Source organism: Mus caroli, unplaced genomic scaffold (assembly GCF_978045245.1).
Source record: "Mus caroli unplaced genomic scaffold, Mus_caroli_1 scaffold_20, whole genome shotgun sequence".
Lineage (NCBI taxonomy): Eukaryota > Metazoa > Chordata > Mammalia > Rodentia > Muridae > Mus > Mus caroli.
In genome coordinates, this window is record NW_028227275.1 from 57,442,090 (window position 1) to 57,465,400 (window position 23,311).

The window sequence follows — 23,311 nt, forward strand, 5'->3', positions numbered from 1 at the left end:
CTCCTCGCTGTCTCAGATTCTTTGTGTCTGGTGACCACTTTTCAGTCACTTCAGTCTGGGGCCTGAAAGGGGAGGAGCTTAGTAACCAGTCCTCCCCTCCCTGGTGGGGTAATTGTTCCGCTCACCTCCCACATAAGCAGAGGTGGCCTCAGTAGTTCTCATCAGCTGTCATGGTTGGAATGGCTGGGGCCATATTGGTCTCAGCAAGTTGCCCTGCACATCAAGCACTGAGTTAATCCCCACTCCTCAGCACACATCTCTTTTCTCTTCCACACTGCATCTCTTGGGCCTTCGACTGTGTCTGGCTGGCACTGGCCTCACTGTGACCTCTCCTGGGTCTCTGGGCTTGAGTACTCAGCTTCAAGCCTTGCTCCCCAAGAGTGAACTCCATCTTCCTGTGTCCCTGCTCCTGGCCTTGCCAGTAACAACTGTGAGCACCACTGCCCTTCCTGTTCAGTGCAGGAGTGCGTGCACAGAGGAGGAGGTAATTCTGGGGCAGATGCTGTGAGGTCTTAGATGAAACGGCATTTGAGCTGTACCGCCAGCATTAGTGTAGTCATTCGTAGAGATGCTTCTAAGATCAGGAATGGTCGGGGCTGGTGAGATGGCTCAGTGGGTAAGAGCACCCGACTGCTCTTCCAAAGGTCCAGAGTTCAAATCCCAGCAACCACATGGTGGCTCACAACCATCCGTAACGAGATCTGGCGCCCTCTTCTGGAGTGTCTGAAGACAGCTACTGTGTACTTACATATAATAAATAAGTTCAGGAATGGTCAAGCACTTAAGACAGCAAACTGCAATGGAGGGAGGTGGGGAGATAGGACCATTGCTTCTGTCCAGGAAAGATGTTCTTGTAATTGGTGATTGTGAAGGAAGAGGTGAAAGACGCCAGAGAGGAAAAAATGGAACAGTGTAGTAAGCCAGGACGCACTGAGGGAGCGTCTGAGGGAGGCCATATTGTTGGTCAAGAGGTAAGGTGGAGCTGAACATGGCAGAGCACACATTTAATCCCAGCACTTTTGCAAGTTTGGGTCTAGTCTGGTCTACAGAGAGAGGGAGTTCCTGGACAGTCCGGGCTAGTTAGTGAGACCCTGTCTCAAAAGACAAAACAACAAAAAAGAAGTGAGATAGCTCAGAGCACAGCTGGCCTGGAAGGAAGAGAAAGACGTTTGGACTTGGCTTCTGACACCCTAATATGGCAGCATGGAATACCTAAGACCAGAGGTGTCCTGGAAGTGACATCAGTGTAGCAGTGGGAAGATGGGAGTGGACAAGCTGTCAGCTAGGAGAGGGAGGTCCACATAGAAAGAAGGGTCAGTGTCAGAGCAGTGAGGACTGTCGGAGAAATGCTCAAGACTGCAGCAAGTCCTAGGCCGTCCAGGTCCAGGGTGAAGTTGCTGAGGAGGAAGTCTCTGACGAAAGCAGAGACCAGCAGAACCTAACTGCAGAGCTCTGGACCTTTAGAAGCTCAGGACCTTGAGTTCCTCCCAAAGTCCAGACATCATAGATGACCTGACCATAGCACACAAGGTGGGTAGCCTAGATCCCGGACTGCTATAAACCATCTGATCGCAGGGAGAAAGGGGAGAAAGGTGGCAATCAGGCTGCAGAGATGAGGACATCCTTGGGCAGGAAGGGAACCTCAGTTAGATGGCCTTTCTCCATCACACCAAGTTTTACAGATAGGGAGATGGAGCCATCCGATGAAGGTGTTTGCTACCAAACCTGACAACCTGAGTTCAAGGGTGGGAGAGAACCAACTCTCAAAAGTTGGTTTTTGACCTCCACACTCATGAGCACCCCCACACAAAAATGAATGTAAGATTTAAAAATAGAGAAACAGACCAGAGTCAGTTTTGGAAAGTCTGGTTTACCCCCTCGACACCCAGTAAGACCAGGATCAGAGAACCCATGGTAGGACTGAAGATAACCAAGGGTCCCAACTAAGCTGGCTGACTGCTTGAACCCTAGATCCTGTGTGAGTGGAAGTGCCAGCCTTGTTTCGAAATTCTCCTTCCTTCCCTGTTGGCAGTAAAATGCAGCCTCTGCAAAATGGACCCCTGTGGTGGTAGCATGCACCCTGGCTGGTCACCCAGCCAGGAAGCTGAGCTTATGTTCCCCAACCCCAACAATATTCCTGTTCCTGATTCCTTGCTGTCTTCCAGGCATCAAGGCCAGACAGATCCTCGGGAAAGAAATTGACTGGTCAGCATTAGGGGTTGCTGCTGGGTGCCCATCTCCAGAAGCTAAGCGCCTGTACTGGCAGGGATGAGGTCAAGATTTCCTATCTCACCCGCCTATAAAAGACAAGTCGGTGCTGATGGAACTCAGGAGTAGGCTAGACAGAAGGACACATTGTGGACGGGGGCCTGCAAGAACAACAGACCCTGACCCAATCCCAGTGCCACGGAGCCTACCCACTCCCCTTCCGTTCCCTCCTCCCTCACCTTTCTGACCACCAAGAGATTTGCCCAGGGCCTAGGGCGCCCCCTGCGGGCACGGGTGGAGCTGCAGTTATGCCCCGCCCTCCGGAACATCCCCACCGACCATGGCGCTTCAAAATGAAGTTCCGGCTGTTCCTGGGGCGCATGTGGTTTCCCTGGAGACTGGACAGCACCCCACACACACTCCGCCCGCCCCCAGCGCGCAGGCCTGCAGTGGTTGCCGTAGCTACGGGAGGAGAGGGGGTGCGAAGCCCGACGCCACGCCCTAACTCCATGTAGCCCCGCCCCCAAGTCCCCGCCCCGCCCTCCCTGCCGCCTTCGCTCTTGCTGCGGCGGCTTCTACCAGGGGTCTGCGGGGCTGCGGCGGGTGCAGCTGAGGTGCGGCTCAGAGCGGAGGAGCAGGGGACGTGCCAGGCGCAGGCCAAGAAGGGCTGGGCCTTTCGCTCGGGATGCGGTGCTGAAGCTCAGCATGGCCGGCCTGGGCCCCACCTTCCCGCTGCACCGGCTAGTCTGGGCGAACCGGCACCGCGAACTGGAGGCCGCACTGCACAGCCGCAAGGTGAGGCCCTGAAGGGGATCCGATTCGGTTGGTTTCCTCCCCAAGCCCCGGTGCCAAAGTACGGAATCTACTCCGCAGCTCACCGCCCCTGCTGTGCTCCGCAGCTGCATCCTGACTCCTTAGGTCCAGCTCTTTCCAAATCCCTGGTCACCTGCCCTCGAGCTTGAGCGTTTGTTTAGCGCATCTCCCTTGGTTGGGCCTTGCTCTGCTCTCTGCCCACTTCGTATTGCATTAAGCTCAGGATTCACCCTCATCACCTCTGAGCTAGAATGAGGACAAGAACCGTGTTCTAGCCCTCAAGCTGGTCTAAACTCTCAACATCCCTAGCCTGAATCTGTCTCGCTAGACTCCACCACCAGGCCCTCAACTCTGGATAGCCGAGGGCAGAAGAAATGAGCAGTTCCTTCCCACTGGCCCTCACTGTCCCCTTTACCCCGACACTCTCCAGTCCACATAGGCCACACTCTTATCTTCTCACTGACCTGGTTACCCATAGTAACTCCAGCCCTTTTCAATCCAGTGACCTTCTTGCTTTGGCCCTCTCTTGCCTTGTATTGAGTGTCCCATCTCCCTTAGCACGACATTGAGCAGGAGGACCCCCGAGGGCGAACCCCCCTGGAGCTCGCTGTGACCTTGGGGAACTTGGAGTCTGTGAGAGTCCTCCTCCGACATAATGCCAACGTGGGCAAAGAGAGCCACCAGGGCTGGGCAGGTACTGTGCAGGGCAGAGGGTCTTCCCTTGAGACTAGCTTCCAGGTTGGTGAATGGGGGGGGAGTAAGTAACCGTGCCTGGGGGTGCTAAGAGGGCTTCCCCAGCAGTTGCTCATCTCCAGTCCTGCAGGAGGCAGTCAGCACTGGAGACCCTGAGATGGTACAGTTGGTACTCCAGTATCGGGACTTCCAGAGGGCCACACAGAGGTTGGCTGGCATTCCAGAACTGCTCAACAAACTCCGTCAGGTATGGTAGGGTAGAGTAAAGAAGTGGGGATCATAACAGGCTCTCTTTCTCCCTGTGATAAGCCTGGCCTTGGAGGAGTATCTCGGTTGTGCGGGACGCTTTCCCACCATCTGTGTCTCAACCTCTGCCAAGGGTCATGTAAGAAATATAGGATCCCAGGCCCATGCAGATGAGACTGGGCAAGGAAGACATTCTCCAGCACTAAGGGTCCCTGATACCAGGAATCTCTTGGATAGAATGGTAGGCCTTGGGTCACCTAGAGAATGTAAATTTCCAGAAGGGTGACTGGGTAGAGATGGCCTGGACCCTGGAGTGCCTAGTCCTGTGCATCCTAAGCACACAAAGGACAGAGGCACAGTTGGGCTTCCTCACATGTGGGAAGGCCTGCAAGGATCATTGTGTTCCCTTTATAGATCAAGGACTCAGACACAGGAAAGACAGAGGACCTCATAGGGCCCCACAGTGGGCTATGGCCCATGTCAAAACTGGCTCCAGGCCCCCAGTGCTTATAACTTTTATATGTGTAGATCATTTTAGGGCCTACTTGGGCTCTCTTCTTGGCATGTTTTGTTTGGAGTGGGAATATAGCTGGGCCACAGCAGTGCATCAGAATTTGTGGGCTCCCAAAGAGTAGTTGTGAGGCCCAAGGCCTACTAGGCTGTGGCACCAGGCCATGGCTCCTAACAGGCAGCTCTGGTTTTTCTTAGGCCCCTGATTTCTACGTGGAAATGAAATGGGAGTTCACTAGCTGGGGTGAGTGGGGCTCAGTTGGCTGCCAGAGGCTTGGAGTGGGCCATTGGGGGGAAGATTCCCAATGACTTTGAAACTTCTTTCAGTACCTCTTGTGTCCAAGATGTGCCCAAGCGATGTGTACCGTGTGTGGAAGCGGGGTGAGAGTCTGCGGGTGGACACTAGTCTCTTGGGCTTTGAGCACCTGACCTGGCAGCGTGGCCGAAGGAGCTTCATCTTCAGGGGTCAGGGTAAGCTGTTCTGTCACCCTCAGATTCCCTGGTGTGGCTTTTAAGCATGGTATCCTTCTATCTCTGTGCTTTCTGATCATGGAGACTGAAGCTGAGGGTGGAGGGGGATCCAGGGGCTGGGGGGTTATCTACTTAGCAACAGTTGGCTGAGGAGAGCTCACTGGTAGGACCTGGCACTAACATGGCCTCCTCCTGTGACACCCCTGCGGCTGACAGAGGCGGGAGCCTTGGTGATGGAAGTGGACCATGACCGGCAGGTGGTACACACAGAGACCCTAGGTCCAGCTCTGCATGAACCAGAAGTGCTGCTGGCTGCCGTGCGGCCTAGTGAGGAGCATGTAGCCAGTCGACTCACCTCTCCTATTGTCTCCACCCACCTGGACACTCGCAATGTAGCCTTTGAGAGGTCAGCTGGGGCCTGGTGTACTATGGGCGGGGATGGAGGAGAGATAAGAAGACACTTTTTTTTTAAAGTTACGGGCGTCTCACTGTGTAGCCCAGGCTGGTCTTGAACCGGAGACCCTCCTGCTTCAAATCCTGAGTACCTTTATAGGTGTGTGTTATCATGCTCAGTGTAAACACCATTGACAAAAGCACTGTCCACAGGGCCCTGACACTTGTGGGAGGCTGAGCCTGCATCACTAGAGGCTGCTCAGGTTGAGGCGCAGGGGTTCTATTAACATGTGTGCCATCACAACAATTTTTTATTTACTTATTTTACTTATTCACTTTACATCCTGCTCACTGCCCCCTCCCAGTCACCCCCTCCCACAACCCTTACCCCCCTCATCCCACAACAACTTTTTAAAAATTTATTGTTTCAAGAAATAACCATTTAGCTGCAGTCTCCCTTCAGCCAGGCCTATATATCCAATGATCTCCCTATTTGGAATTTGCCAATCTGTTGCTGTTTGGGTATTGATTTCACTTTAGGATGTTCTCAAGGTTCATGTGAACTGTCACTGTAGCTGGTAACTCTCCATTTGCTTTTATAGCTGAGTGCATTGTGTGGACATAACATAATTATATAAGGGGTTTGCCTGCATGGATCTATGTGTTCTGTGTGCCTGCAGTGCTCAAGGAGACCAGAAGAGGGCATCAGAGTCCTTGGAACTGGAGTAATAGATGCTTGTAAGCTACCATGTAGGTCCAGGGAATTGACACCAGTCCCTTGCAAAAGCGGAGGTAGATGCTCTTGACTTCTGAGCCATCTCTCCAGTCCTCACAGTTATTTATTTATATAATTCCATCTTTTGGGTTGTTTCTGCTGTTTGCCTATTAGGAATAATCATACTATGTACTTTTATATAATTTTGTGTGGGCATGAGCCTTAATTTCTCCTGGATGCATCCCTACCTAGCCTTTGAATGGAACTGTTGGATCATGTAATAACTCAGTATTTTTTGTTTGGTGAAATGCCAGACTGTTTACCAACGGGCAAGGATCATCTTACCTACTCCCAGCGATGTGTGATGGCTCCAGTTCCTCTACACTCTCACCAGCGCTCCAGTGTGGTCATTCTCTGATTTCTGTATTCCAGCTAGGCTTGTTGATAGGATGTGACACCTCATTGTGGTTTTGATTGGCATCTCTCTAATGACTAATGATGTTGACCATTTTTTTGTTTTGTTTTGTTTTGTTTTCCAGGCAGGGTTTCTCTGTGTAGCCCTGGCTGTCCTGGAACTCACTTTGTAGACCAGGCTGGCCTCGAACTCAGAAATCCGCCTGCCTCTGCCTCCTGAGTGCTGGGATTAAAGGCGTGCGCCACCACGCCCGGCAGGATCTTATTCTTAATACCAAGCTGACCTCAAACTTGCAACCATCTTTAGTCTGTCTCCTGAGTGCTGGGGTTACAGGCATGACTGCCATACATAGCAGCTTATATTCTCTTAAGAAATTGATCATGTGATTTGCAACTACTGTTTGCATTTCTGTAAGTCATCTTTTAGTGGGTTTTTGTTTTTTGTTTTTTTTTTTTTTGCTTTGTTTTGTTCTTTAAGAGACATTTTTTACTTGGCTAGCCTGGAGCTTACTATGTAGATAAGATTGATCTAGAACTCACAGAGATCCACTTGCCTCTGCCTCCTAAATGCTGGGATTAAAGGTGTGAGCCCCCTCACCACACATGGCTTCCTTCAGTGTCTTAATGACTGTTTTGTAATAATTTTTGTAATTTAAAAAAAATTTGATCTGTGTGTGTGTGTGTGTGTGAGAGAGAGAGAGAGAGAGATGCACACAGACATATATGGAAGTTGGAGGGCAACCTTTGGGATTTGGTTCTCTTTCTCTTTTTAAAGATTTATTTTATGTATATGGACACTGTAGCTGTCCTCAGCCACACCGGAAGAGAACAGTGGATTCCATTACAGATGGTTGTGAGCCACCATGTGGGGTTGCTGGGATTTGAACTCAGGAAGAGCAGTCAGTGCTCTTAATCATTGAGCCATCTCTCCAGCCCTTGGTTCTCTTCTTGAGCCATTTTCTCAGCTCTTTTTTCCCCCTCCTTCCTGTGTGTAGTCCTGGATATCCTCAAACTCATTCTATAGACCAGGCTGGCCCCCAGCTCAGAGCTCTGCCTGTGCCTGCCTCCTGAGTGCTGGGATCAAAGGCGTCCATTAACTTTTAGAAATTAGATTTATATGCTTTATTTTATGTAAGAACATTTTGCTTGCATGCATGTTGCACCAATGTATGTTCCTAGTATCCTTGCAGGTCAGAAGAGGGTGTTGGGTCCCCTGGAACTAGAATCAGGTATGGTTGTAAACTACCATGTGGGTACTCGGAGCGGAACCTTGTCCTCTCAAAGAGAAATGTATGCTCACAATCACGCAGCCGTCTCTCCAGCCTATGTATTTATTTATTTATTTGGTTGGTTGGTTGGTTTTTTTCATTTGTTTTTCGAGACAGGGTTTCTCTGTGTAGCCCTGGCTGTCCTGGAACTCACTCTGTAGACCAGGCTAACCCTGAACTCGGAAATCCACCTGCCTCTGCCTCCTAAATGCCGGGATTAAAGGCGTGTGATACCACTGCCCAGCCCAACCTCTCATTTTTAAAATATGGATTTCTTCATTGTGAATATAAAAATATAATTCTATTGGTCACATATACTGGAACATTGCTGTACTCATTATTTCAAGTGGATATTTAGTAAGCTCCTTTATATTTAAAGAAGGTTGTTTTGGAATGAGTGTTTGCTTCCATGTGTGTGTGCACTGTGTGTGTGCACGGCCTGAGGGGCCGGGAGGAGGTTGTCAGAGTCCCTGGAGATGGAGTGGCAGGCAGTGGCAGGCATGTGCAGCTGCCTTATATGGGTACCAGAGTCCAAATTCTCACGCTGTAGTAGAGCAGAAGTGCTCTTAGGAAGGAGCTGTCTCCCCAGCCTCAATAGCTTTACTATATAAAAGCATATGGACAAAGAGAGTTTTTCTTGTTTCTTTTCAATATAGGTGTCTTTCTTTTGCTTTCCTAAGGTCTCCAGCTAGGACTTCCAGTACAGCGTTAATTAGAAGTAGCAAGAACCTTGACTATCAGCCTAAAGAACAAATATTCAGTCTTATCATTACCTAATACTAATTATGAGGTTCTGGGATACTTTCTATCAAATGAAGTTTCCTTTTGAAATGAAAGTGTTGGATTTGTTCAGTGCCTCATTGATATGACTTTTTTTTTTTAAGTTTTCTTTTGGAGGGTAGGGGTTCTAGTTCAGTAATAACTGCATGCTTAGCTTATACAAGACCCTGGGTTTGAACTCCAGCACCACCTTATCTTAGTCAAGAGGTACCATGATCACTGCAGCTCCTATAAAAAAAAATGGGGTTGGCTTACAGTTTTAGAGGTTTAGTCCGTTATCATCGTGGCAGGGAACATGGCTCCCGGCACGGCATTGGAACAGTAGCTGAGAGCTACATCCTGATCTGCAAGCAGAGTGAGAGACTGGGCCTGGCATGGACTCTTGAAGCCTTAAAGCCCACCCCAGTGACACACTTCCTCAAACCAGGCCATACTCCCTAGTCCTTCTAATCCGTCTCAGCAGTGCCCCTCCCTGATGACTAAGCATTCATACAGATGAGCCTATGGGAGCCATCTTATTCAAACCACCACAGACCTAAAGATTTCTGCCCCTATAATTTGTTACATACGTCAATTCTCTTGATATTGAGCCAACCTTGCATTCCTGGGTTAATGTCACTTGATTGTGGTATAGAACTCTTTCCATCTGTTGTAAGGACTTATTGGCTAATAATTTGCTGAGGATTTTGTCTATATATTTTTAAGAGATACTGGTCTATAGCTAGCCTGCTTGCCTCCCTTATTTCTCATTTCTTATCTCTCTTTCTGTGCTGGTGTCCATGCACACCAGGCAAGCACTATATCCAGAATGCTGACCTATATCCAGAATTCAGTTTCCTCTTCATGTCTTTGTTTTTGATATGCAGCAAAATTTGATAGCATGAGTTGAAAAAAAAACTCATGTTCTCTTTTTAACTTATTAAAGTTTGTTCTTTTTCTAACTTATTTATGTATTGATTATTTAAATGTAGGACTATTCTGTCTCCATGTACACCTCCATGCCAGAAGAGGGCATCAGATCCCTTTACAGGTGGTTGTGAGCCACCATGTGGTTGCTGGGAATTGAACTCAGATTCTCTGGAACTGCAGAACACTGTGTTTTTAACCACTGACAAATCCCACCAACCTTTTGTTTTTTGTTTGTTTGTTTTTCTTTTTTTTTTAAGATTTATTTATTTATTTATTTATTTATTTATTTATTATATGTAAGTACACTGTAGCTGTCTTCAGACACTCCAGAAGAGGGCGCCAGATCTTGTTACGGATGGTTGTGAGCCACCATGTGGTTGCTGGGATTTGAACTCTGGACCTTCGGAAGAGCAGTCGGGTGCTCTTACCCACTGAGCCATCTCGCCAGCCCTGTTTGTTTTTCAAGACAAGATTTCTCATTTTTCTGTGCAGCTCTGGCTGTGCTGAAACTAAATATGTAATCCAGGCTGGCCTTGAACTCACAGAGATACGCCTGCCTCTCTGCCTAACCAGAGCTGAAATTAAAGGTATACACCACCACCCACCACTCCACTAAGTTGAAAACTATTTCCTAATCATTCATTTTGTAGAAGAGTTGGTAAAATCACCTGATACAAATCTTTAAATGGTTAGGAGAATTTTATAGCAAAGCCGTTCAGTCCTCTACTTTTCTCTCAGGGTAGATGATGGTAAAAAGAAAAAGGACCATCCCCTCACTGGTTATAAACACCTGACTTAGAGTTAGTTCTTCTTAAGTTTTAGTTTCAGTAGTCTGGGCCTCACAAGAAACTTGTTCATTTCATCTAAATTACTATTATTATTTTATTGTATTTTTATGTGTATATGTGCACCCTCGAGAGCCAGAGGCAGGTGGATCTCTGTGAGTTCAAGACCAGCCTGGTCTACATAGTGAGTTCCAGGACAGGCAAGGCTACATAGAGAAACCCTGTCTCAAACAACAGTGAGAAACAGACAACAAAATCATCACAGACATCCTGTCATCTCAATAATAAATGCTTCTGCGTTCATGGACAGGTTTTGTTGTTGTTGTTGTTTTGTTTTTGTTTCTTTGAGACAGGGTTTCTCTGTATAGCCCTGGCTGTCCTGGAACTCACTTTGTAGACCAGGCTGGCCTCGAACTCAGAAATCTGCCTGCCTCTGCCTCCCTAGTGCTGAGATTAAAGGCGTGTGCCACCACGCCCGGCTCATGGACAGGTTTTAACTGAGCCACACCACCATTATCATACCTAATAAAATTAAGAATTAAGAGGCAGGTATGCTGTCACCCGCCATTAATCTCAAAACTAGAGAGGCAGAGGCAGACCAATCCCTGAGTCTGTGTACAAAGAAACCCTGTTTCAAAAAAAAAAAAAAATCTAAAAAGATTTTCTTGGGACTGGAGAGATGGCTCAGCGGTTAAGAGCACTGACTGCTCTTCCAGAGGTCTTGAGTTCAAATCCCAGCACCCACATGGTGGCTCACAACCATTCATAATGAAATCTGATACCCTCTTCTGGGGTGTCTGAAGACAGCTACAGTGTATTTACATATAATTAATAAATATTTATTTAAAAAAAAAAGATTTTCTCTTGCTCTTCTGGTCCTTGGCCCTTGTGCAAATGTTCTAAATGCCCAGTCCTTTTAGTCCAGACCCCTCCCTGTGTCACTGTGGGAAGGGACACTGGGTAGTCAAGCCAGCTTTTGTTGTGTATTGGAGAGTACTGGTCTTCACTACTTCTGTCTGGTCTGTTTCAGGAACAAATGTGGTATCTGGGGATGGCGGTCTGAGAAGATGGAGTCTGTTAGTGGCTACGAGGCGAAGGCAGGCGGGGCTGCTGGGCTGGGGGACTGGGGATAGGCTAGGGGCTGAGCCTCTTCACACCCTTAGACTGTGGAGGGAGAGATGGAACCGTTTTCACCCCAGAAGCCTTACCAACCAAAGGGCATTTTCTATGGCCCAGAGTCCAAGCCCTCGCTGACCCCTCCCTAGGCTCTGAGATGAAATACTGAGTGTTATTGGTTTGGTTTGGTTTTCTTGGCTCTCTAACTGCATGTCCCTGTTAGTAACTCCTGGGGTTCAGACCCTGCCACCTGCTCTACTGTGGGGACAGTTTGTGCGTCTCTGGGGACAGGAGGCTTTGAATCCTGGGCTGATGGGGCTGATTGTGAGGAATGGGCTCTGAACCCTGAGTTCCCCGTGTCTTCTCCCCACCCCGGCCCCCATCTCCAGGTGTACAGTGCCACCAATGTGGAGCTGGTGACACGCACAAGAACAGAACACCTCTCTGACCAGGACAAGTTAAGGAACAAAGGTAAACCCAGGTGCGATTGCCTGCTGCCCAGCTATCCTGGGGTCTGGTGCCAGGGCTCAGCAACCCCAGGCAGGGTGGGAGGCTCCTAGGCCGGCAGTGGCTGAACACAGCTTGGTGAGTAGCCCAAAGTTCCCTCATGGTTCCTGCTACTTCTTCTCAGGGGGGAAGACTCCATTCCAGTCCTTCCTGGGCATGGCCCAGCAGCACTCCTCCCACACTGCGGTGAGCTTGCCTAGGGGAGGACTGGGACAAGCCTGGGTGGGTGGGGCACTTTCTCCTTGTGGATACTGAGGGCTGACTCCTGTCCTGGGGTCCACTCAGGCTCCCGTGCAGCAGGCAGCCAGCCCCACCAACCCTACAGCTATCTCTGCTGAAGAATACTTTGACCCCAGCTTCAGCCTGGAATCCAGAAACATTGGCCGCCCCATTGAGATGTCTAGCAAAGTGCAGAGGTGAGGTCTGGGGGGAAGATGGGGAGTCCCATCAGAGGACTTGGAGCACTGGCAGAATCCTGTCATGCATGGAATGTGTCACAGTGAGGGATCTGCTCACCTAGTAGGCTTCTCTCTTGACTTTGCTCCAGAGTGTGGGAGCCATGTCTCTCTCTAACCACAGTCTGAGAAGCTAGCATGCACCTGGGCCCCAAGTCATACTCAGGTGATAGCACCAATATATTTGTTTTTGCTTGTTTTGTTTTGAGCTTTATGGTACAGGGTCCCACTTTATAGATCTGGCTTGTTCAGGCTAATCTCCAGCTCCAAACAGTCCAAGTAGTGAGTGGGACTGCTGGATTCCTGACTTGTTCTTCTGTGAGCATGCACCAGGGACCAGAACACAGCAGAGTAGGAAGGGGCCAAAGCTCTGCTGTCCACTGGCTTATGTCACAAGGAAATAATCCCCCCTGCTGGGAGTCCGGTTTCTTCTCCAGGAAAACAGAAAGCCATGCTGATGTGCATGGACACAGTGGATGCAGTCCCAGTGGCAGTGCTTTGCAGCAGGTCTAACATACCCATGCAGCGCCTGTGCCTGTACCCACACCCCAGAGCTCCCAAGCCCGGGGCTATGCTCCACACTCAAGCACAGCACAATTCCGTACGTGTGTGTGTCCAGCACAGTGCTGAACTAGTTTTGGACAGAGGCAAGGCCCCGAGAGAAGCCCACAGGCTGGCTGTGGCCTTCCTTGTGCAGCTCAGAAGAGTAGCATGAAGCCATCATCAGCACCAGGCCAGGCCAGGGGCTGCTCAGGCTTTCCAGCCAGTGCTGAGTCCCTGAGGGTAACAGTTAATGGGAGCAGACCAGGGAGAAGGGTATCACAGGCAGGCAACTAGAAAGGGCAAGGCACCGGTGTGTGTGTCTGTGTGTCTGTGTGTGTGTGTGTGTGTCCCTGACCCACTTGCTATGGTCGACTGGATAGGTTCAAGGCAACACTGTGGCTAAGTGAGGAGCACCCACTGTCCTTGGGTGACCAGGTGACGCCCATCATTGACCTGATGGCCATCAGCAACGCTCATTTTGCCAAGCTACGGGATTTCATCACTCTGCGTCTCCCACCAGGCTTCCCTGTCAAGATTGGTGAGAGGGCAGGCAAGGGGGTAACCAGGACTTGGGCATGATGCCCTCCTCAGGTTTGGGGTTACTGAGGGGTGCAGGCAGCTCAAGCCTGGCTCTCTCCCCTCAGAGATTCCCCTCTTCCATGTGCTCAATGCCCGCATCACCTTCAGTAACCTTTGTGGCTGTGATGAGCCTGTGAGCTCGGTGTGCGTCCCCAACTCCAGTTCTGCCATTTCTGCTTCAGGTATGAATATAGCTACAGAAGACATACATAGCTGGTAGCGCAGCTTTCTGATCAGCCTTAAGGCTGAACGTGACCCTTCTGCTGCCCTACCCAGGAAGCCCTTTTCCATGTGAGGTGGACCCCACTGTGTTCGAGGTGCCCGAGGGGTACAGTGTGCTGGGTGCTGAGCGCAGCGAGCCCCTTCGGGATGAGGATGACGACCTGCTGCAGTTCGCCATCCAGCAGAGCCTGCTTGAGGCAGGCACAGAGGCAGAGCAGGTGGGATGCAAGTGGAAGGTGGGTCATGGCCTCTATAGCCACAGGCCCAAGGTGACAGTTCTGGGCTCTGGCTGCTGCAGGTGACGGTGTGGGAAGCCCTGACCAACACTCGGCCTGGCATTCACCCTCCTCACCGAGTCCCAGTGTTGGAAGAGCAGCTTCAGCTGGAGCAGTGAGTCCCTCAGGAATGTGTGGGTCCCTGGCTGCTGCTGGTGGGTGGGAAGCCAGGGAGTTCTGATCCAAGGGCTCCATGCCTTCACATGACAAAATGCTGCTTACTGTGAGGAGCATGAAGGGCCAAGAGAGGGCCTGCTTGGCTCTGTCCCTGACACCTTGTTCTCAGAATTGCATGCGCTTGGCTCCTCCCCAAGCCTTCTCACTGGTCTGCTCCCCCTCAACCCTGAAGAGCCCTCCAGGAAAGCCTGCAGCTGTCCACAGAGTCCAGGGGTCCAGACTCTCCTCAGAAGACACCTCCATCCCCTGCACCCCCAAGCTTTGAGGAACAGCTTCGCCTGGCCCTGGAGTTGTCTTCAAGGGAACAGGAGGAGTTGGAGCGCCGGGGTCAGCAGGAAGAAGAGGACTTACAGCGGATCCTGCAGCTGTCACTCACAGAGCACTGAGATGCCTGGCCTTGGGATGGCTCCCCAGGGCCATTCCTTCTGCCTGTTTTTGTAATTTATTTATTTATAAACTGTCTGCTGCTGAGCTTGGGATCTGGGCTCTGGAGGTAGGCTAGCAGTGAGACTGAGGTAGAAATAAAGAGACCATCAGCAGTAGGCTTGCTGTCCTGCGTGGTCTGGAACCAAGAGGGCACTGGATGGGGTTACTGATGGGTAGTCCTCACTGGAGCTGGCACTGAGCAGCTTTGGAGCCTCCATTTCTACAGCTAGAAAAGAAGTCCACTTCCCACAGGGCAGGAGTTCCTGGAGATTCTGAAATTTCCCTGGATGCTACCCCAACCCCAGGTTCTGCCTGCCACCTAGCCTGATGGTCCATACTCCCGCTGGACCCTCCTATTCATGAGGCTGGGTCTTCCTATTCTACCTACTGGGGGAAGCTCCCACCCCATCCCCAAAACTCAGGCACAGGTTCCTACCCTGTTTCAAATATTTTCTACCAGAATGAACCTTTAAGCAAGTCACTCCCTGGGGAAGGGGATCAGCCCTGTTCTAGTCACCCCTAGGGTGGACCTGAAATGCGTACAGGTATTGGGGACTATTGCTAAGATTCCAAAAAGGCCTTCTGTTCTCCCAGATCTCCTCAAGAGTAGAGGAATGACAGCCAACCAGAAAAGAGAACAAGTTTGGAATGGGGTGGTAGATTTGTGGCACATGCCTTTAATTCTAGTGCTTGGGAGGCAGAGGCAGGTGGGTCTCTGGGTTTTAGGCGACTTGCTCTACATAATGAGTTCCAGGCCTGTCGGCTACGTAGTGAGACCCTGTCTCAAAAACAAAACTGTTGCCCTTGCTCCTTCCTTTCCAAGAAACCATAGCATAAACCAAACAGTGGGGGTCCAAGTCTTACTGGGTGCAGCAAGAAGGGTTGAAAGCCTCCTGTGGGCAAAGCGACCAAAGCAGGGAAAGTGAGGTCTGGGCTCACCTGCGCCACGCCCTTGACCACGCCTCTAGCGCGGACGGGGCGGGGCAAGCTGAAACGAGACCTCAGGGGCGGGGCCGCTGTCGCTCGGTACCAGCTCTACGCGACCAGACTGGTCATGAGTCGGGCCCTTTAAGGGCCGCTCCCGAGGAGGTGCCAGGCCCTAGTGGCTCCAATCTCTTCTTCCTGGTTGTGCGAAGGCAGGGACTGACCGTAGGGCTGTGGGAGGGGTCGTGCCGGGAGTTCGCCCAGGTGTTCCGGGCCTGCCTACCTTATGGCGCTGGTCACAGTGAGTCGCTCGCCGCCGGCAATTGGCCACTCCACGCCTGTGGGACCCACGGTGAGTTTAGCTTGGTTTTACGCTCTTACAGTTGGCTGCCAAGGAGGCCAACTTAGGCCTTAGGGAGCAAGTCCTGCCTCTAGCAGACGGCTGGGAGTAGGCGGAGGGGGACCTTGAGTCTCACGTTTTAGGGCACTTGGGAGGTCCTGAGGCTCCCAGGAGCTCGACTTAGGTAGAGGCGGAATCCTGAGAACCGCCCGGGTCTGTTGAAGCCCAGATCTGCCCAAATACCTCCCACACTCTGCAATCCCCTATCCTTGCAGCACTGCTGTGCCTGGACTTAGGCCGGGATTTCTCTGGGGCCTGTTGGAGGAGAGCGGCTTCACAGGAAAGAGATTTCTTTTCCACCTAGCGCTCCCTTGTAGGAAGAGGAGAGGCTTTTTGGGTGCTTCCTGTCCTGGAAGCTGCTCTCTTACTCTATTCCCGGGCTGCTTTCTCAGCAGGACCGAGGGGTAAGACGCAGAGGCCCGCTCCAGCGCAGGTGAGTCCTGTCTTGACAAATGCATCCTTATAGCCTGTGGCCTAGCTGCTGCCATTGTGGACTCCTGATGTCTTGCTTGGACCAAGGACTCACTTAAGTATTGTCAGATAAACTCATGCTTAGGTGGGAGGCAGATGCTGTGGGTGGAGCTGGCAAGCATCACATCTCTGGCTTGTGGAAGAACCAGCAGGGCTAACTTAGCCCTGGCCAGTGGATGCTTTCACACTTTACCTGGACCTTGGCTCGGCCAGTGATCCCAGGACCAAGGGCAGGATGGGACCTGAAGGAGTATAAGTGCTTAAACAAGTTTATAGTGTCCGAGTCCACCCAGAAAAGGAACACATTCCAAAGGTGCAAAACAAGGTGAGGAGGAGCTTGAGAGCCCAAGGCTGGTTCTAGGTGCCTACCGCTATCAGGGTCCTGGTTACAAAAGCACAAACTGTGCCTCACTCCGGCCCCTCTGACTCTGGAGAGCAGGCCAGCAGCCCACCTCCGCCCGCCAGGGGACTCAGCCTCGCTAAAGCTTGAAAACCTATGACCTGAACCATGTCCCCATCGCCCTGAACCATGTCCCCATCGCCCTGAACCATGTCCCCATCGCCCTGAACCATGTCCCCATCGCCCTGAACCATGTCCCCATCGCCCTGAACCATGTCCCCATCGCCCTGAACCATGTCCCCATCGCCCTGAACCATGTCCCCATCGCCCTGAACCATGTCCCCATCGCCCTGAACCATGTCCCCATCGCTCTGCCAGGCAGAGTTTTGCGGTGCTCCGAGGGGCTGTCCTGGGACTTCAGGATGGAGGGGACAGTAATGTTGCGTCTGAGGCTGACTCTGAGCCAATGGAGGAACCCTCAGGTGAGGAACAGCCCACCGAGGACCAGACTGACAACGGGCAAGGACTCCAGAGTCCCTGGAAACAAGTGCAAAAGCGGCACCTGCACCTCATGGTGGAGCTGCTGAGGCCGCAGGATGATATCCGCCTGGTAAGGCACCACCCAGAGCTCCTGTCTATCTGAGATCAGTGCTGTGAGATCTGGGGCCACAACTCTGCCACTTCATCTAGAGACAGCAAGGCAAGGGCGTATCTGTCTCTGGAGGGCTGGGAATGGACAAGGGAGGTTTGTCCCCTGTGAGCCAAGAGCTGGGGGTTATATGAGGGAGGTCTCTGTTAATCCACAGGAGGCCTCTGTTGATACTAGTGAGTTGCCCAGAGATGGACTCATACTCCCAGGGTTGTGCAGTACGCCTTGGCAGCTAAGTGCCAGTCAGGCGAACAGAGCACCCAAGGAAGTCTGGGATCCCCTGGAACCTCTAAGGGCCAGCTCCAGAAAGTGTGTGGAGGCAGATACTTCTTGTTGGCAGCAAGGAATGAAGAAGATTCGAGCTTTGGAAAAGCTGTTTAGAACAGACGCCCTGGGGTTTTGTTGTTTGTATTTTTCTTACATGTATTGGTGTTTTGTATGCATGTATGTCTGTGTAAAGGTGTCAGAAGCTTTGGAACTGGAATTAAAGACTGGCGTGAGCTGTCATGTGGGTGCTGGGAACTGAGTCTGGGTCCTATGGAAGATCAGCCAATGCTTTTAACCATTGAGCCATCTTTCCAGCCCCAGGAGTGTTCTAAGCCATTATAAGATGAAATCTTTCTAGCATGTGTGAGGCCCTACATCTAATTCCTAGCACCACAAAAACAAAGATTAATATCTGTGGTAGGAGGCATTTCTCAAATAAAATATTTGCTAGTAGCAGGGCTAGAGAGGTGGCTCAGGGGTTAAGAGTTCTGACTGTTCTTCCAGAAGACCCTTAGTTCTTTTGAAGGCCGCAAGAAGGATGGCCGCCTTCTCACTCAGATACTCTCTTGAGGAAACTGCCAGAGGTAGCACAGTTTTGGGGGTCAGACTTCAAAAGACAGTTTGTTGAGTCACAAACTGAAAAAAAAAAAAAAAAAAAAAAGAGTATCACTATATTCTCTAGTAGCCACTGATCTTCTGTCTAGGAATTGGTGGTACAGGGGCTGGCAAGATGCGAGATGTGTCCATGTGGAGTGAAGAAACAGATCCAGGAGCCCCTATAATTCAGGGCCTCTTCCATCTTTCTAGGCAGCCCAGCTGGAGGCAGCCCGACCCCCCAGACTTCGCTACCTGCTGGTAGTATCCACAGGAGAGGAGCTGAGTGAGGAGGCCGTCCTGCTTGGGGTGGACTTCCCTGACAGCAGGTAGGAGCAGGGAGAGATGGGTTGGGCCAAGGCTGTGAGGTGCTGAGAAACAATGGCTCTCCTGTCCCCTGCCAGTTCCCACAGCTGCACCCTGGGCCTGGTCTTGCCCCTCTGGAGTGATACCCAGGTGTACCTGGACGGCGATGGGTAAGAGGTAGCAACAGGAGGGGCGAGAGGAGAATGGGGAGGCAGGCATTGAACAGTGGGACCTACTTTCTTATATGATCTTGGGCAAGTCAGCTAACTCTGGGCCTCAGAATCCCCATATCTGGCAAATGAACAGGTTCTCTGAGAGCCTGGTATTTGGTTCCACCCTCCCTGGGTCTCCTGCAGGGGCTTCAGTGTGACATCTGGTGGTCAAAGCCGAATCTTCAAGCCTGTCTCTATCCAGACCATGTGGTAAGCACTGCAGAGCCCTAACCTTGGGCCAGCCTCTTAGGTGGCAGCCAGGCCCAGGAGAGGGAACCAAGTAGGACTGGGTGACTTAGCCCCTGTTTCTTGTCCCAGGGCCACACTGCAGGTATTGCACCAGGCATGTGAGGTAGCTCTAGGCAGTGGCCTTGTGCCTGGTGGCAGTGCCCTTGCCTGGGCCACTTACTACCAGGAGAAACTCAACTCTGACCAGGGTTGCCTCAATGAGTGGATGGCCATGTCTGACCTGGAGTCCTTTCGACCACCTAATGCTGAGCCTGGACAGTCAGTACCGGGGCAGGGGTTGGGGGATGGGGAGGAGGGGAGGAGGAGGAGGTGGTACCTCAGTGAAATGGCCTCTTACTAAAGGATCACTACCAGGGCTTCAGAGCAGGAAAAGATGGAGCAGGCGATCCTGGCTGAATTGTGGCAGGTGTTGGACACCAGTGACCTGGACAGTGTCACTTCTAAAGAGGTGGGCGGGGTGGCTGGGCCCAGAGCCTGAGACTCGCCTTTCCTTGGGGCCTTTCTCACCCTGCTTTCCTCTAGCACTAACCCATTCCCAATCCCTGACTTCAGTTCTGTGTAGATGGGCGAGGGTACTCTCCTCAGAGGTTTCACGATGGAGCCTCTTCTCTTGCCTGACCCCCTGTAGATCCGTCAGGCCCTGGAGCTGCGTCTGGGATGCCCTCTCCAGCAGTACCGTGACTTTATTGACAACCAGATGTTGCTGCTCATGGCCCAGCAAGACCGGGCCTCTCGCATCTTCCCCCACCTCTACTTGGTGAGTGCAGGCTGTAGGAGGTAGGGACCAGATCATCAATGTAGCTGCTATGAAGGGGGTCCTCTAGCTAGAGACAAGCCATGGGAGCCGTGGGAGCCGTGGGAGCCGTGGGAGCCATGGGAGCCTGGTGCCTCTGTCCACTCCCACTGTACAGGGCTCTGAGTGGAATGCTGCCAACCTGGAGGAACTTCAGAAAAACAGGTAGGGTTCCCAGCCTTGGGACTGCCACTTATTCTCTCAGCCTTTCTGTGGGATGGCTTGACCAGTTTCTGGAACCTCAGCTCATCTCCGGCACCACTGTTTCTGCTTTTAACCCAGTCCTAGGGATGCTGCACTCAGGTGGGCTCCAAGGGCATCTGCCCCACTAAGCGCACACTATAGTATAGAAATGAGGTCTCAACCGTGCCAAGATAAGGGATGGTGGTGGCCACTTGCCAAGCTGAAGAGGTCCTGGCCACTTGGCCACCACCTCTTCAGGCAGAAGGAAATGCCTTCTTCTCATAGGGATGTGGTTGCCCCTTTTGAAAGGTACCTGTCACCCCTCCACCATGGGCTTCTGGGAGACCCAGTGAAGCCTTTATAACCTGCTGCTGAGAGCTCCCTTGTCTCATCTTAGCTTGACATCTAACTGCAATCACAGTCATGGGAGAGTTAGTACTGACTCCTCATCAGGGAACTCATGCCCAACAGAGTAAAACAACATGCTCCCAAGGTTAGCCAGCCGCTGGCTGCTGGCCCAGCTCTCTTCCCCTCCAAGTGTTGCCATCCCCTGACTCTCAGAACCAAGAACCCAACAGAAATGGCCAGGGAGCCTGGTTCCTTTGCCACATCAGTCTGGTTTTGGACCCTCTGGTACAGAGTAAGTCACATCCTGAACATGGCCCGGGAGATTGACAACTTCTTCCCTGAGCGCTTCACCTATTACAATGTACGTGTCCGGGATGAGGACTCGGCACAGCTTCTGCCCCACTGGAAGGAGACACATCGATTCATTGAGGATGCCAGGTTAGGCTACTCCCAGCTTCTGCTGCCCCAGCTTCCAGTGGAGGCTGGTACCCTCCTCCTGCCCATCTTGCCCTGTGTTTCTTTCATTGCCCTCTCTACCCTCACTTCCTTCTCACTGCTGGGTCCTAAGCCCTACTTGCCCCTTCCCAGTCTACAGGCTACTGGGGTTGAAAGGGAATGGACTGACCATATCCCACCTCCATAGAGCACAGGGCACGCGGGTGCTAGTCCACTGTAAGATGGGTGTCAGCCGTTCTGCCGCCACGGTACTGGCCTATGCCATGAAACAGTATGGCTGGGGCCTGGAGCAAGCCCTGATCCACGTGCAGGAGCTCCGGCCCATTGTACGCCCCAACCCCGGCTTCCTGCGCCAGCTACAGATCTACCAGGGCATTCTGACTGCCAGGTATAAGGGGAGGGGACAAGGGCGGTGTTGTGTATACTGAGGGGTGGCTGCTATGTCACTCAAAGCTGACTCACAGCCACCTCCTCACAGCCGGCAGAGCCACGTCTGGGAGCAGAAAGTGGGTGTGGTCTCCCCAGAGGAGCCCCTGGCGCCTGAAGTTTCTACACCATTGCCACCTCTTCCACCAGAACCAGGGGGCAGTGGGGAGGTGATGGTAATGGGCCTGGAAGGAAGCCAGGAAACCCCAAAAGAAGAACTTGGACTGCGGCCCCGCATCAACCTTCGAGGGGTCATGCGCTCCATCAGTCTCCTGGAGCCCTCAGAGTCAGAGAGTACCCCAGAGGCTGGAGACCTGCCAGAAGTGAGTCTGGGCTGGGGAGCTCTCCCTGCAATCATTGTACAGAAGAACGTGTGGGTCCAAACAAGAGTCACTAAGGCTGGCAGGCCCCTCACAGTCAGGTACTGTCTCGCTCCCGCCACACTGACCTCCTGACACCTTTCTGCACAAGGCCACTCAAGACTGTCCTGAGTATCTGAGATGGGGACCACCTTCAGGATCCTTCCTTTTACCCCAGGCTAGGTGACAGCAGCCGTCCCAGGGTCTAGACAGACACTTGCAGGTTCCAGCCTAGCAAACTGGCTTCTTTCCTAAGGAGCTTGCTCCTAGCTTGGAGTGAGCACACACTCCACAGGCCACGAGCTCCACCGCCAGCTGACGGGTAGAGAACCGTCCTACACTAGAGAGGATGGGCAAAACAACATTCCTGAAGCTGAGGAGTCACAGCCCAGGACAGCACAGAAAGGAGCCCTCGGACTCACACAGCCCACGCTCTAACTAAGTGAAAAGCATGTTGTAGACACAAGCTAGGACAGGAAGCTGGCCCTCGACAGGGAAGCCAGGCCCCACATGTGACATGAGGTCACATGGCTAGCCCAAAAGGAGTCGATACAGACAGAACATTTTAGGTGCTGGGTACAGACCAACAGGAGGTGTGGGATTAATTGTACTTATTGTCAAAGGCAAGTGTCCTGTGAGGCACAAGACACTGGTTTCACAGAGCCCTTTTCAGGGCCTGGAACCTGGCAGGGTTTCAGCTGTGGCTCACCGGATTGAATGTGTGAAGGCAGAGAGGCGAGAAGAGAAGGTGTTAAAGTCAAGTTCACTGGGCCAAAAAGGCTTCTAGGGACTAGAAGGAAGCTCAAGCCAGCCAAGCCATGGAACAAGGGAGGGATGCAGGTTTTCCCCTGGTTGCACCTATCCATTTCCTATGCCTCTCTTTCTTCCCCTATTCAGGTTTTCTCTTCAGATGAAGAGCCTCTTCATTCATTCTCTCAGCTTTCACGAGCCAAAGGTGGCCAGCGGGTCCGCAAGGGGCCTTGGCCTGCCCTGAAGTCTCGACAGTCTGTGGTTGCCCTTCATAGTGCTGCCCTGGTGGCCAGCAGGACAAGGGCCTTCCAAGAACAGGGGCAAGGGCAAGAGCAGAGGGAGCCTGGTATGTCTTCTACCCCTAGGCTCCGGAAGGTGATGAGGCAGGCCAGTGTAGATGACAGCAGGGAGGAGGACAAGGCCTAAGCCCTCATACTGTATCTGCCCCCCATGACGATTGGTCACAGCTCCTCAGATGAGTGGCTTTTACATCTATGGGCCTGCACACTCCCTACAGCTCTTTCCCAGCTGCTCTCAGACCTTTGCCACTTCCTGCAGCCTTAGGTCTCAGCCCATATCTACCTGTTAAGGGATCAACCCTTTTTCTACATAGGGTCTGGGTTAGAGCCATTTAAGGTGCCTTTAGGGTAATAACACCCTAGTTTCATTTTACACTCACTCTCTTAACATTGTGTACAGTCATGGAATTAAAACCAGAATTTTCTAGGGTGGGTTTTCTAGTTCATGTCTCCCTTGCCCTCAACTTCTGGCCATTCCACCCTACGTCTTCTACCCTCTCCTACTGCAGTCCTGGAGACAGCTAGGCCAGGGGACCAGTGGCCACAAAGGCAGATAGCACTTTCAGTCCCCAGTCCCACAGACTCTGAGGGGGCTCACAGGTCACCCACCCACCCACACAACTGACCAGAATCTCTGCTGCTGCCCTCAGTTCCCCCATGCCCCTCACTGGGTCTCAGGGCATGGGGAGTCTTCTTGTTCTTGACGATCTCTGGCCAGGCAAGTTTTTCATAGTTGTATAGTATTTGGCTTTGTATTGAGAAATAAAAGACATTTTCATA

The 23,311-nt window shown here is 51.8% G+C and overlaps 2 protein-coding genes across 5 annotated transcripts; both read left to right on the top strand.

Annotated features, from left to right (window-relative positions):
• The first annotated feature begins 2,748 nt into the window (after window positions 1–2,748).
• Ankrd13d (ankyrin repeat domain 13D) lies at window positions 2,749–14,621 on the top strand. Its single transcript, XM_021151943.2, has 15 exons — window positions 2,749–3,003; window positions 3,580–3,715; window positions 3,837–3,961; window positions 4,669–4,714; window positions 4,798–4,941; window positions 5,158–5,347; window positions 11,236–11,302; window positions 11,711–11,792; window positions 11,953–12,014; window positions 12,114–12,244; window positions 13,207–13,364; window positions 13,471–13,587; window positions 13,682–13,845; window positions 13,926–14,017; window positions 14,252–14,621. Exons 1-15 carry the CDS (start codon window positions 2,914–2,916, stop codon window positions 14,463–14,465), a joined length of 1,818 nt encoding a protein of 605 aa, XP_021007602.1. The 5' UTR covers window positions 2,749–2,913; the 3' UTR covers window positions 14,466–14,621.
• An 898-nt stretch (window positions 14,622–15,519) lies between these two features.
• Window positions 15,520–23,311, top strand: Ssh3 (slingshot protein phosphatase 3). Of its 4 annotated transcripts, none has more exons than XM_029472874.2 (14): window positions 15,520–15,781; window positions 16,225–16,625; window positions 17,019–17,250; window positions 18,364–18,479; window positions 18,555–18,626; window positions 18,813–18,878; window positions 18,987–19,175; window positions 19,272–19,365; window positions 19,546–19,674; window positions 19,829–19,875; window positions 20,533–20,679; window positions 20,885–21,085; window positions 21,176–21,446; window positions 22,380–23,311. In XM_029472874.2, exons 2-14 carry the CDS (start codon window positions 16,477–16,479, stop codon window positions 22,656–22,658), a joined length of 1,992 nt encoding a protein of 663 aa, XP_029328734.1. In that variant the 5' UTR covers window positions 15,520–15,781; window positions 16,225–16,476; the 3' UTR covers window positions 22,659–23,311. The 4 variants fall into 4 exon arrangements, with proteins under 4 accessions (XP_029328734.1, XP_021007415.1, XP_021007416.1 ...); XM_021151756.3 differs by having other exon boundaries at window positions 15,562–15,781; window positions 16,222–16,262; XM_021151757.3 differs by having other exon boundaries at window positions 15,562–15,781; window positions 16,225–16,262.

What these genes read in the sequence shown, in the direction of transcription:
- Ankrd13d (XM_021151943.2), top strand. Translation starts at nt 2,914, where the DNA reads ATGGCCGGCCTGGGCCCCACCTTCCCGCTGCACCGGCTAGTCTGGGCG. An exon ending in CCGCACTGCACAGCCGCAAG is followed by an intron (nt 3,004 to 3,579) that starts GTGAGGCCCTGA and finishes CATCTCCCTTAG; the next exon opens with CACGACATTGAGCAGGAGGA. An exon ending in TTAGTGGCTACGAGGCGAAG is followed by an intron (nt 11,303 to 11,710) that starts GCAGGCGGGGCT and finishes CCCCATCTCCAG; the next exon opens with GTGTACAGTGCCACCAATGT.
- Ssh3 (XM_029472874.2), top strand. Translation starts at nt 16,477, where the DNA reads ATGCTTTCACACTTTACCTGGACCTTGGCTCGGCCAGTGATCCCAGGA. An exon ending in TTCCAAAGGTGCAAAACAAG is followed by an intron (nt 16,626 to 17,018) that starts GTGAGGAGGAGC and finishes TCGCTCTGCCAG; the next exon opens with GCAGAGTTTTGCGGTGCTCC. An exon ending in CGCAGGATGATATCCGCCTG is followed by an intron (nt 17,251 to 18,363) that starts GTAAGGCACCAC and finishes CCATCTTTCTAG; the next exon opens with GCAGCCCAGCTGGAGGCAGC.